This window comes from Herpailurus yagouaroundi, unplaced genomic scaffold, assembly GCF_014898765.1.
Source record: "Herpailurus yagouaroundi ecotype Mexico unplaced genomic scaffold, PumYag 142, whole genome shotgun sequence".
NCBI lineage: Eukaryota > Metazoa > Chordata > Mammalia > Carnivora > Felidae > Herpailurus > Herpailurus yagouaroundi.
In genome coordinates, this window is record NW_024412397.1 from 39,965,553 (window position 1) to 39,979,777 (window position 14,225).

The 14,225-nt window shown below is 37.7% G+C and overlaps 1 protein-coding gene across 1 annotated transcript in view; it reads left to right on the forward strand.

The window, feature by feature from the left end:
• CCDC178 (coiled-coil domain containing 178) overlaps positions 1-14,225 on the forward strand; it is a 435,616-nt gene that overhangs the window by 18,356 nt on the left and 403,035 nt on the right. The window contains exon 2 of the mRNA XM_040478494.1: positions 10,989-11,069. Within this exon, the coding sequence (XP_040334428.1) occupies positions 11,012-11,069 (58 nt within the window). The 5' untranslated portion in view covers positions 10,989-11,011. The remainder of the gene's footprint in view (positions 1-10,988; positions 11,070-14,225) is intronic.

The following is a 14,225-nucleotide window of genomic DNA, read 5'->3' on the forward strand; positions in this document are numbered from 1 at the left end:
TAGGATTGGTTCTAGAGTTAATTACTACCTACAGGTACTGTTTCTGGGTCATTCTAAATCATTCCTGACTCTAGGACCTCTGTAGCTCTTCCTGGATAGTGCTTCCCTGAAAGCTTTTGGCACATTCTCTCCATTCATTATAATCAGACATCACTTTCTCAAAAAGGACTTCCCCTTGGAATACTGCTTAAAATAGACATTCTCCCACCCCCACACCTCCTCCAGGGACTGCTCTAGTTGTGTCCTACATGTTGCAGTATGTTTATATTTGTCCAGATTTTTTTTTCTAAGTTCCATTGTGATGTATTCTTCCATATAGTTCACTTATAATTTATTTCTTAATTTCCACAAGCATGGAGATTTTCTAGGTATCCTATTTTTCTTTCCCTTTATGGTTTTATTTATTTCAAGCCTTTTACTTCAAAATAATTATAAAATCACAGGAAGTTGCAAAGAAACATACAGGAAGGTTTTGTGCCCGTTTCAGCCATCATCCCCTGGTGTTAACATCACAGGTAACGATAGTACAACATCAAAAGCACAAACTGTAAAGCTCATTGATTCACCAGCAATACCTGCATTTTTTTTCTGTATAGGTGTATAACTCTATGAAATTTTATCACATGTGTAGCTTTGTGTAAGCACCACTACAATCAAGATACTTACTTGTATACATTTATACATTGTATACATACAACATTTCCCTGATCTCCATCCCCAGGCAACTGCTGATCTGTTCTCAATCACTATTACATTATTTAATGGATAGCAATGAAATCCTGTGGGGCACCTAGGTGCCTCAGCCTGTTAAGTGTCTAACTCTTGGTTTTGGCTCAGGTCATGATTTCACAGTTTGTGAGTTCGAGCCCTGCATCAGGCTCTGTGCTGACAGTGAGGAGCCTGCTTGGGATTCTCTCTCTCTCTGGCCCTCCCCCACTTGTACTTTCTCTCTCTCAAAATAAATTAAAAAAACTTAAAAAATGAAATCCTGCAATATATAACCTTTTGAGGTTGGTTTTTTTTCAGTCAGCATAACTAATCTGGGGTTCATCCAAATTGTTGCATATATCAATAAAGAGTCTTTTCCTTTTTATTGCAGGGCTATATTCCATGTTATAGATGTACCACAATTTGTTTCACCACTCACCCACCGAAGGACATTTGGGTAGTGTGCAGGTTTTGGCTAGTGTGTTTTTGCTTTTGTTTCCCTTGCCTGAGGAGACCTATCTAGAAAGAAAGTAGTTGCTACAGTGTCAAAGAAGGTACTGCCTGTGTTCTCCTCTAGGATTTTTATGGTTTCATGTCTCACATTTAGGTCTTTAATCCATTTAGAATTTATTTTTGTGTATGGTATAAGAAAGTGGTTCAGTTTCATTCTTTGGAATGCTGCTGTCCAGTAGGTTTGGGCGAGTTTAAACAAAGCTCCCATGAATATTATGCAGAAGTTTCTGAGTGAAAATAAGTTTTCATTTCTCTGGGAAATATGTTCAAGAGTACAATCGCTAGGTTATATTGGAAGGCCCACTTTTAGTTTTAAAAAGAATTGCTGAACTATCTTCCAAAGTAGCTTTCTCATTTTACATTCTAACCAGCAATGTACGGATGATGCAGTTCTTCCACATCCTTGCCACTACTGGGTGTTAAAACTATTTCTTGTTTTAGCCATTCTGCTAGGTATATAGATATGTCACTGTGGTTTACATTGCACTTCTTATTGCTGGGCAGGGGTGGGGGTTCCAGCTCCCCATTAGGCCTCCACTGACTTTTAGCTGGGAGAGGTAGGAGTGCCTAGCTACTCCTTCCTATATGGGCTCCACCGAACCCATGTAGAGGGTGCAGCCTCACTCCTGCTGGGTTGTGGTGGAAGATGTGATTCACCATTAAGCCTGTGCTGACACTGTCCCAGTCCTTCGTTATTGCTGCTGGGAGGTATGAAGTCCAGGCTCCCCACTCAGTGTTCGTTGACAATGAAAGGGGAGAGGCTTGACTCTAACCAGTGGGGGGCGGGGGGGAGGTCCTATATTCCTACCTGGCTTCCTCTGACATCACCCCAGCAGGAAGATTGGAGTGCCTCAAAACCACCTAGCAAGGGTGGCTCCTTACTCAACCTTTGAGGGGCCACAGTTTTGTCTCTGGTTTGGCTAGAGTAGAGCGGTTAGTATCTAAATGTTTTCTTTCTTGCTAAGCTCCCTTTTCCCAGTCCCTTTGCTAGAGAGGGCTTCTGTTGGAGATTTATTTGATCTGCACCCACTGGTATTTCTGGTTGCTGGTTTCTTCAGCTTCAAGTCAAGGATATATAAGACTAAAACAAAATCTTGGAAACTCATTACCTCATTGTTTCTCTGGTTCCAAGGTGCCTATCCAGGCTGCCTACAGTCTCTCCACCTTTCAAAGTCATCTCATGTTTGTTTTAGAGATAACAACTAGAGTTTTTGTTGTACTCAGGAGAGGGAATAGGGATAAGTACATCCACTCCATCTTTCTGGAAGCGAGGTTGAGAGCACTGACTATTATGCTTGCCTCTGTACTTTCCATCTTTTTATTACTGCATGCTTCCTTCAAGATCATTGTTTTTCTGAATCTCTTCTACTAATTCTTCAGCTTTGTCATATCTGCTTTTAAGTTTACCAGTGAGTTTAGAATCACAGTCCATAGTTCAAATCTGCAGTTGTCAACTTTCATAATCTTTACTTCTGAAATTAAAAAATTTAATGTTATATTTATAAGCATGTTGATAGTAATTCAGGGATTGAGGGAAGATGGTGGCGTAGGAAGACGCTGGGCTCACCCCACGTCCTGCTGATCACTTAGATTCCACCCATATCTGCCTAAATAACCCAGAAAACCACCAGAAGACTAGCAGAATGGACTCTCTGGAGACAAGCACAGATAAGAGGCCCATGGAAGAGCTACGGTAGGAAGGGCAGAGAGGCAGTGCATGCTACACGGACTGGTGGGAGGGAGCCGGGGTGGTGGAGGTACAGCCCGCCCAGCAAGGCAGAGCCCCTGAAGTCTGGCTTGCAAAAGCAGAGGGGCCAGACTCTGCAAGTTCTGACAGCCAGTGGGACTTAACATCTGGAATGTTAAAAGGCAACAGCTCTGCTCAGAAGGAGAGTGGGAGGGCGAGAGGACACCAGGAGGGAGAGGTGTTGAGCCCTGGAAGACAGAGCTCAGCTCAGCAGGGAACAAAGGTGCTGGCCAGCGCCATCTCCCTCTCACATCGCCCAGCCGAAACCCCAAAGGGAACCAGTTCACCGAACCTGCTTGCACCACACAAACACCCAACGCTGTGCTTCTGTGGATCCAACCCTCTGATGGGTCAGCCTCCCTCCCGGTGCTGCAGGGCCCCTCCCGCAGGGGACCACCAATGGCAAAGAGCTAAGCCCACCCCTCCCACCCCTGTGCACTTTGTGGATCCACCCCAACTAATATGCCAGATCCCATTGAAGCAACACCACAAGCCTGGCGGTGTGCAAGTAGCCCAGACAAGGGCCACACCACTCCACAGTGAGTCCTGCCCCTGGGAGAGGAGAAGATAAGGTACACACCAGTCTGACTGTGGCCCCAGCAGTGGGCTGGGGGCAGACATCGGGTCTGACTGCAGCCCCGCCCACCAACAGAAGTTACTCCGGACAGCACAGGGCAAGTGCCCTGCAGTTGGGAGCCACCCCAAGGACTACCCAAAATGACGAAATGGAAGAACTCTCCTCAAAAGAAGCTCCAGGAAGTAGCGACAGCTAACGAATTGATCAAAAATGATTTAAGCAATATAACGGAACAAGAATTTAGAATAATAGTCATAAACTTAATTGCTGGGCTTGAGAAAAAGTATAGAGGACAGCAGAGAATCTATTGCTACAGAGATCAAGGGACTAAGAAATAGTCATGAGGAGCTAAAAAATGCTATAAATGAGGTGCAAAATAAAGTGGAGGTGACCACAGCTCAGATTGAAGAGGCAGAGGAGAGAATAGGTGAATTAGAAGATAAAATTATGGAAAAAGAGGAAGCTGAGAAAAAGAAAAAAATCCAGGAGTATGAGGGGAGAATTAGAGAACTAGGTGATGCAATCAAACAGAACAATATCCATATCATAGGAATTCCAGAAGAGGAAGAGAGAGAGAAAGGGGCTGAAGGTGTACTTGAACAAATCATAGTTGAGAACTTCCCTGATCTGGGGAAGGAAAAAAGCATTGAAATCCAAGAGGCACAGAGAACTCCCTTCAGACGTAACTTGAATCGATCTTCTGCACGACGTATCATAGTGAAACTGGCAAAATACAAGGATAAAGAGAAAATTCTGAAAGCAGCTAGGGATAAACACGCTCTAACTTATAAAGGGAGACCCATAAGAGTAGTGGCAGACCTATCTACTGAAACTTGGCAGGCCAGAAAGGAATGGCAGGAAATCTTCAATGTGATGAACAGGAAAACCATGCAGCCGAGAATCCTTTCTCCAGCAAGTCTGTCATTCAGAATAGAAGGAGAGATAAAGGTCTTCCCAAACAAACAAAAACTGAAGTAATTCATCACCACTAAACCAGCACTATAAGAGATCCTCAGGGGGATTCTGTGAGTGAAATGTCGCAAGGACCACAAAGTACCAGAGACATTACTACAAGCATGAAACCTACAGACATCACAATGACTCTAAACCCATATCTTTCAATAATAACACTGAATGTAAATGGACTAAATGCTCCAACCAAAAGACATACAGTATCAGAATGGATAAAAAACAAGACCCATCTATTTACTGTCTACAAGTGACTCATTTTAGACCTGAGGACACCTTCAGATTGAAAGTAAGGGGACCTGGAAGTCAAAAGAAAGCTGGAGTAGCCATACTTATATCAGACAAACTAGACTTTAAATTAAAGGCTATAACAAGAGATGAAGAAGGGCATTATATAATAATTAGAGGGTCTATGCATCAGGAAGAGCTAACAATTATAAATGTCTATGTGCTGAATATGGGAGCCCCAAATATATAAAACAATTAATCACAAACATAAGCAACGTTATGGATAAGAATGTGATAGTTGCGGGGGACTTTAATACTCCACTTACAACAATGTAGACACAGGATCATGTAGACACAGGATCAAAAAGAAACAAGGGCCCTGAATGATACATTGGATCAGATGGACTTGACAGATGTATTTAGAACTCTGTATCCCAAAGCAACAGAATATACTTTCTTCTTGAGTGTACATGGAATATTCTCCAAGATAGATCACATACTGAGTCACAAGACAGCTCTTCATAAGTATAAAAGAATTGGGATCATACCATGCACACTTTCAGACCACAATGCTATGAAACTTGAAATCAACCACAGGAAAAAGTCTGGAAAACCTCCAAAAGCATGGAGAATAAAGAACACCCTACTAAAGAATGAATGGGTCAACCAGGCAATTAAAGAAGAAATTTAAAAATATATGAAAACAAATGAAGATGAAAATACAACAATCCAAACGCTTTGGGATGCAGCGAAGGCAGTCCTGAGAGGAAAATACATTGCAATCCAGGCCTATCTCAAGAAACAAGAAAAATCCCAAATACAAAATCTAACAGGACACCTAAAGGAAATAGAAGCATAACAGCAAAGACAGCCTAAACCCAGCATAAAAGGAGAAACAATAAATATCAGAGCAGAAATAAACAATATTAATCTAAAAAAAAACTGTAGAGCAGATCAATGAAACCAAGAGTTGGTTTTTTGAAAAAATAAACAAAATTGATAAACCTTTAGCCAGGCTTCTCAAAAAGAAAAGGGAGATGACCCAAATAGATAAAATCATGAATGAAAATGGAATTATTACAACCAATCCCTCAGAAATACAAGCAATTATCAGGGAATACTATGAAAGATTATATGCCAACAAACTGGACAACCTGGAAGAAATGGACAAATTCCTAAGCACCCAGACACTTACAAAACTCAAACAGGAAGAAATAGAAAACTTGAACAAACCCATAACCAGTGAAGAAATTGAATCAGTTATCAAAAATCTCCCAACAAATAAGAGTCCAGGACCAGATGGCTTCCCAGGGGAGTTCTACCAGACATTTAAAGCAGAGATAATACCTATCCTTCTCAAGCTGTTCCAAAAAAATAGAAAGGGAAGGAAAACTTCCAGATTTATTCTATGAAGCCAGCATTACTTTGATTTCTAAACCAGACAGAGACCCAGCAAAAAAAGAGAACTACAGGCCAATATCTCTGATGAATATGGGTGCAAAAATTCTCAATAAGATACTCAAATCGAATTCAACAACATATAAAAAGAATTATTCGCCGTGATCAAGTGGGATTCATTCCTGGGCTGCAGGGCTGGTTCAACATTCGCAAATCGATCAACGTGATACATCACATTAGTAAAGAAAAGGTAAGAACCATATGATCCTGTCAATCGATGCAGAAAAAGCATTTGACAAAATTCAGCATCCTTTCTTAATAAAAACCCTTGAGAAAGTCAGGATAGAAGGAACATACTTAAACATCATAAAAGCCATTTATGAAAAGCCCACAGCTAACATCATCCTCAATGGGGAAAAACTGAGAGCTTTTTCCCCGAGATCAGGAACATGACAGGGATGTCCACACTCACCACTGTTGTTTAACATAGTGGTGGAAGTTCTAGCATCAGCAATCAGACAACACAAGGAAATCAAAGGCATCCAAATTGGCAAAGATGAAGTCAAGCTTTCGCTTTTGCAGATGACATGATATTAGACATGGCAAACCTGATAGACTCCACAAAAAGTCTGCTAGAACTGATACATGAATTCAGCAGAGTCGCAGGATACAAAATCAATGTACAGAAATCAGTTGCATTCTTATACACTAACAATGAAGCAACAGAAAGACAAATAAAGAAACTGATCCCATTCACAATTGTACCAAGAAGTATAAAATACCTAGGAATAAATCTAACCAAAGATGTAAAAGATCTGTATGCTGAAAACTATAGAAAGCTGATGAAGGAAATTGAAGAAGATATAAAGAAATGGAAAAATATTCCGTGCTCATGGATTGGAAGAATAAATATTGTCAAAATGTCAATACTACCCAAAGCTATCTACACATTCAATGCAATCCCAATCAAAATTGCACCAGCATTCTTCTTGAAGCTAGAACAAGCAATCCTAAAATTTGTATGGAACCACAAAAGACCCAGAATAGCCAAAGTAATACTGAAGAAGAAGATCAAAGCAGGAGGCATCACAATCCCAAACTTTAGCCTCTACCACAAAGCTGTAATCATCAAGTCAGCATGGTATTGGCACAAAAACAGACATATAGACCAATGGAATAGAATAGAAATCCCAGAACTAGACTCACAAAGGTATGGCCAGCTAATCTTTGACAAAGCAGGAAAGAATATCCAATGGAAAAAAGACAGTCTCTTTAACAAATGGTGCTGGGAGAACTGGACAGCAACATGCAGAAGAATGAAACTAGACCATGTTCTTACACCATTCACAAAAAAATAATCTTAAAATGGATAAAGGACCTGAATGTGAGACAGGAAACCATCAAAACCCTAGAGGAGAATGCAGGAAAAAAACCTCTCTGACTTCAGCTGCATCAATTTCTTACTTGACACATCCCCAAAGGCAAGGAAATTAAAAGCAAAAATGAACTATTGGGATGTCATGAAGATAAAAAGCTTCTGCACTGCAAAGGAAACTATCAACAAAACTAAAAGGCAACCAACAGAACGGGAAAAGATATTTGCTAATGTCATATTAGACAAAGGACTAGTATCCAAAATCTTTAAAGAACTCACCAAACTCCACACCCGAAAAATAAATAATCCAGTGAAGAAATGGGCAGAAAACATGATTAGACACTTCTCTAAAGAAGACATCCGGATGGCCAACAGGCACATGAACAGATGGTCAGTGTCGCTCCTCATCAGGGAAATACAAATCAAAACCACACTCAAATACCATCTCATGCCAATCAGAGTGGCTAAAATGAACAAATCAGGAGACTATAGATGCTGGAGAGGATGTGGAAAAACGGGAACCCTCTTGCACTGTTGGTGGGAATGCAAACTGGTGCAGCCGCTCTGGAAAAATTTCCTCAAAAAATTAAAAATAGACCTACCCTATGACCCAGCAATAGCACTGCTAGGAATTTACCCCAGGGATACAGGAGTGCTGATGCACAGGGGCACTTGTACCCCAATGTTTATAGCAGCACTTTCAACAATAGCCAAACTATGGAAAGAGCCTAAATGTCCATCAACTGATGAATGGATAAAGAAATTGTGGTTTATATACACAATGGAGTACTATGTGGCAATGAGAAAGAATGAAATATGGCTTTTTATAGCAACGTGGATGGAACTGGAGAGTGTTATGCTAAGTGAAATAAGTCCTACAGAGAAAGACAGATATTATATGTTTTCACTCTTATGTGGATCCTGAGAAACTTAACAGAAGACCAAGGCGGAGGGGAAGGAAAAGAAAAAAAAAAGGTTAGAGAGGGAAGGAGCCAAAACATAAGAGACTTTTAAAAACTGAGAACAAACTGAGGGTTGATGGGGGGTAGGACGGGGGGAGGGTGGGTGATGGGTATTAAGGAGGGCACCTGTTGGGATGAGCACTGGGTGTTGTATGGAAACCAATTTGACAATAAATTTCATATTAAAAATAAAATAAAAATAAACATGTTAAGCATAGTTAGGTGGTTTATATCTGGTAACCTTACTATCTTGAGTAGCTTTGGGTTAGTTTCTGTTATCTTTCCTTTTCTGGTGATTTCTATCATTCAGTCTCTTTGTGTGTGGGGTTACCTTTCACCTTGTGCTGGGCAAGAATCACCTTAATTCACTTTACTTCTGTGATATTCTGGGTTACCCAGATGATGTGTGGTTGGACTTCAGTTTATGGGCAGTCTTTGCATTGCCTTTAGTTCGATTTCATTCTGTTCCTTAAGATACAGACTTCTGGGGTCTCAATCCTAGGAATGGGTTAGTTTTCCAGCAGTTTCCAGTAGTAGGAATGGGTGGTTTCCACCTAACTTGGTAGAATTTGGATTCTATCTTTTGTTTCCAAAGTTTTGTGTGGCTGTTACAAGTACTGCCCAGCTGTCCAGCTGCCTCTCCGACATTAGATATTGCCCTTGGGAAAAGCAACCTTACATGTTGGTCTTGCCTCTGTGGGTTTCTGTCTTCTACCGGAATTTGGCCCAGGTATTTATTATTACCTTGCTAGTTTTCAGATACTTCAATGAAGATTTAAAAAATACATGGGGCACCCGGGTGGCTCAGTTAGTTAAGTGGCCTACTTCAGCCCAGGTCATGATCTCGCAGCCTGTGGGTTCAAGCCCTGTGTTCAGCTCTGTGCTGAGAGCTCAGAGCCTGGAGACTACTTCGGATTCTGTGTCTCCCTCTCTTTCTGCCTCTCCTGCTCGTGCTCTCTCTCAAAAATAAATAAACATTAAAAAAATACATTTTAACCATATTTCTGTTAGTAGTAATTTGTAAGAGCATTTTTCCAAGTTACCCAGGAACTCATTACTGGAATAATTAATTTTCTTATATTTTTCCAGTACTTTTGTGTAGAAGAGAAAAATAGGATTCTATATTTTAACTACAATCTTCATTGAATTAAAAAAATAATCTTGATATAAAGTAAAATTTAATTATGTAATTTTCTATAGCTTCCTTTCCATTAATAAGTTGGTCTTGATGCAGTAGATTGGCTTATTCAAAGGGGCACAAGACTTGGAATTCAGGGTTTTCTTTCAGAGCACTCTTTCCTAAGCTGTCTTTTTACATTGAATGAATTTACCAATTTTAGTAACAATTTGCCAATTTCCTTATTAGTTAAAAAAAAAAAATTGAACTAGTTGATTTCTCATCTCTAAACTCAATGATGTTTTAGGTCTACAAATTAAAAGAGGTAGTGATTAGTTCTATGTTACAGAATTACTGTCTTTTCATTCAGTAATTTAAATTTCTAATAAATACTGACATAGGAATTACAGTTGAGTAACTTAGTATAGAACAGGGATGTTGTCAGTAATATGAAAACTCTATAGGACAAAATATTTGATTTCCATATTGATAAATTATAGAGGAAAGAAACATCATAAAGAGAATTAAAAGAACTTATGAAGAGAATTAAAAGACATTTCAGTTTAATGTTATGCTTGTGTTATTACTCCAAAAACTTTAAAAACAGGAGAAAAAACAAGACAATGAAAGAAATGTAAATACTGACTATATGTTTAGCGATATTAAGACCATATTGTTAGCTGTCTTAATTATATTATTGGTATTATTGCTATATTTAAAAAATTCTTGAAATATTTACAATATTTACAAATACAATACTATACTTAAGTACAAAAATATTTATAAATACAATACTATACTTAAGTATGACCAAGGGTAGGTAGGTTAGACAGGTTGGTAGGTAGGTATATAGAATTCACATGGGCTACTAGTTGAAATTGGTTGAAGGACACATACAGATCCATTAAACTTTCTCTTTACCTTTGTATGTATTTGATTTTATCCATAACAAAATGTTTAAAAAAGGAATGGATGGAAAGGAGAGATGATAGTAAAGTTTAACTTTATCATAGGAAATGAAGCATCATAGGTTCCAGAATCTCCACAGGGCTTTAGAGTCCACAGTTACAGTGAAAATGCTAAAAAAAATCTAGTCGGCAGGCCGTTGTCTGTTTCAAAGCTATCTGCAAAGCAGAGGATCAAAGATCCCTTTTTAATGAGGATTTTTATCTTTGGTGTTCCCAAATAGGATCATAATAGTTCTCAAAGGAAGAAGAGCATATTGTTGCATTTCCTTACATTTTTAACATAATTTAGTATTGATTTTTATATATCTATATCAAGTATTAGAAACCTATTCTGACATTATTAGTTCTTAAATTGACAACTTTTAGTGAAATTAAATATATGCTACTTTTGATTCATGATATGTAAAGATTTTTCTTTCTAATTAGGTTTCAAAATACTGGAAATAACCATGCCTGAAAACAAGACAATTTCCTGTTCTTTCATTGGAGGTGATCAAGCCAAGAAAAGTAAGTTTATCATTAAATGATTTTCTTTGAAACTAGGTCATAGGTAAATGCAATTAAGTCAATCATAGAAAGCAGCTGCAAAGATAGTAGTCTTCTCCAGGACAAAGGGTCACACAATCAAACCTTACTGGGATCAGGAAGGTGAGGTGAATGAAAGGAGTAAATCAGTTTAAGGAAAACCCACTATCTGGATTATAATCGATTTCTTTTATATTTACTATTGAACAAAAGTATAGGCAATACAACATATAGGTAGTACAACAGAGCCAGTTCTTACTGGCTCATGTGAACCAATTGCATATATCTCAGCACTACTCCTCTGATTGCTTGAAATTGGCTGGTTAATAACAGCTGGTTATTAAAATTTTTACCAGCACCCATTGAAGACAAACACAAAATTAAAAATGAAAAATACTTAGTACTTCTATTTTTAAAATTGTATTAGCTTTTATTATATTACTTTGCATTCTGAGCCCCAACATCTTTTATTCTGCATTGTGTTAGTAATATGTCTTCCATCATATAGGACAGAGGTCAGCACATTACAGCTGATGGGCCAAATCTGGACAGCAGCCCTTTTCTACAGCCCAAATGCTAAAAATGGTTTTATATTTGTAAAGTGTTGTTAAAAAGAAAAGAAATAAGAACAAAGAGGAATATGCAACAGAGAATGCATGTGGCCTACAAAACCTAAAATTTTTACTATCTGGTCCTTTACAGAATAAGTTTGCCAATCCTTGGTATAGAATTTTGCCTTGAATACTTTGTAGTCCATTGACAGTCAAGTTATCCATTGTTGCACTAATGCTACATAAAAACCAACCAAAAAATGCAGGTGCATACATCATAAATATTCATTTTAGTTCACTTATGCATAAGTGTGCTGAGTGGTTCTATTAATTTCAGGTGGGCTCAGGATGGCTCACGCATACATCTGCACTAAGCCATAGGTCAACTAAGCATTGATGTCATTTATTTGGGGTTTGATCTTTCACAGGCCTATAGCCTTGGCTGTACTATGTTGTCTCTCATATTAATCTGGCAGCTTTGATCTCAAGGCTTGAGAGGAGGAATAGAAGCTCACAAGGCCTTTTCAGGCCAAGGCTCAGAACTGGCAGTTATCATTTGATGTATTTTATTGGCCAAAGCAAGTCATAGGACCAGCCCAGAGTCAAGGGACAAGCGGTTAAAGTCATTCTTTCGATGATGGATGCTCCAAAGTTACAGTGGAAAGGAAGGTGAAAACACTAGAAGGAAAACTTATTGGGACTACTATTTCAATCCAGCTGCCACAATCTTATTAGGGATTACAAAAGAAAGCAATCATATAGTAATTCCAAACATGGTTGAGAATATTGCACAATAGATTTCATGGAGGATTACTAATCTTGGGTAGGATTTTAGTACTTGTTACTATATTCACTTTCACAATATTTCAATAACCTTGGTTTTTAGCTCTTTATTCACGCTACCAATATTAATTGAAAAAAAACATGCAATTTCATTGTCATAGAGTTTATATAGTGAAGTTTAAGCAAAAATTTTTGATTTCTGGAAACTGATTTCAATTTCAGATTAGCAATATGAACCAGGTTATTCACTTAAAACAACTTTCCCAAGGACAAAATTTAGAAAGAAGATACTCAAATCATACTTGCACATATCTCTTGTTTAAATACTTGAAAATAACTTTTCAAACTTTTTGGATTGATTACAATGTTAATTAAAAACTAGTAGTTTGTTCCAACACTTTTGAGGGCTAAGCTGATGGTTTCCCTTTGAATGACCTCACAAGGTCTTTTTGTTTTGTATTGCAGCAGAAACTGACCAGTCTATGCTGGTTTGCAAGCAAAAACTCCTTTGTGTGGTACATCAGGAGAAAGTTAATCATATTTAAAAAGGCAGACCATTTGTATTTAGTCTATGTGATGGAGAGATATACATGAATATAATCACATTCCACATTATTTAATGGAATATGAGTGTTTTATGATATAGATTAGTTCTGTATGTGCATATGGAATGGAATATGTCTGGCTGGCTAACTCTTTGGAAAATAATATGGTTAATAAATTGTCTTTTGGTATTTGCTTGGTATTTGCTTTGGGTAAGTTTACAATATTTGTATTTAAATCACATTAGAACCAATATTTGGAATGTTGGCATAAATATTGATTATCAGTTAAAATTAATTTCTATCTCTTTGGCATCATACCATCATCAAGCTTCCCATCCTCTGTGTAAACCAACCAACCACTACAGAGAACATTCAGCTCATCAAGCAAAGCATTGAGATGTCCATGTTCAAACTATGGAAATTTATCAGACTTGCAGTGTTTATTACTATGTCTTGGCAGATTTCAAACTTTTAAGCCCAAAGCAATCTTTGCTGGATGATGTACTGAACCTAATTATGTACCAACCTTTGAAAATGTTTGTCATTAACTCTGTCATTAACATCACAAGAACACAGTGTGAGGTCTTATTTATTAACTTCTACCAGATGATATTCAACATGGTACTTTTCTTAACATCAAAAACAAATCCTTTCCTTATGTTGCGTCAATCATCATGAAACTATTGTTGCCACATAAAAATTCTTATTGTATTATAAATAAACATACAGAATTGGATGATTATTCTTTTCTCTTAGCTGATATAAATAATAAAATAAATTATTAAGCTCTTCCAAATTGGTCTATAGAGTCACAGCCATATCTTAAAACATGCTGACCAACAGTATTTTCAGGTGACTCATGCTTACAAATGGTTAGCTCTGGAATAATTTCTATTACATTTAACAATACCTTTCTACAGACATACTACCTGTAATGTTTTGCCTGTTAGGTAATATTTTCACTAAATATAAAACTGAATTTCACAGCAGTATCATATATTTGAATTATGATACTGCATTAGTTTTTCTGTTTATTATATTTCATAATGTATTTTTTCAATATAACAGGCAGAGGCTGTACTATTTTTTTAACAGATTAGTGTCTTATTTGTTGAAATGGTAGATATTTCATACATGTAAAAATATATATTAAAGTATGAAGAATACTGATAGAATATCTGTGCAATCATAACCCACATTAAGAAATAGAACCCTGAGTCCTCTCACCTCTCTCAAATCACATTTAGCTTTATATTATT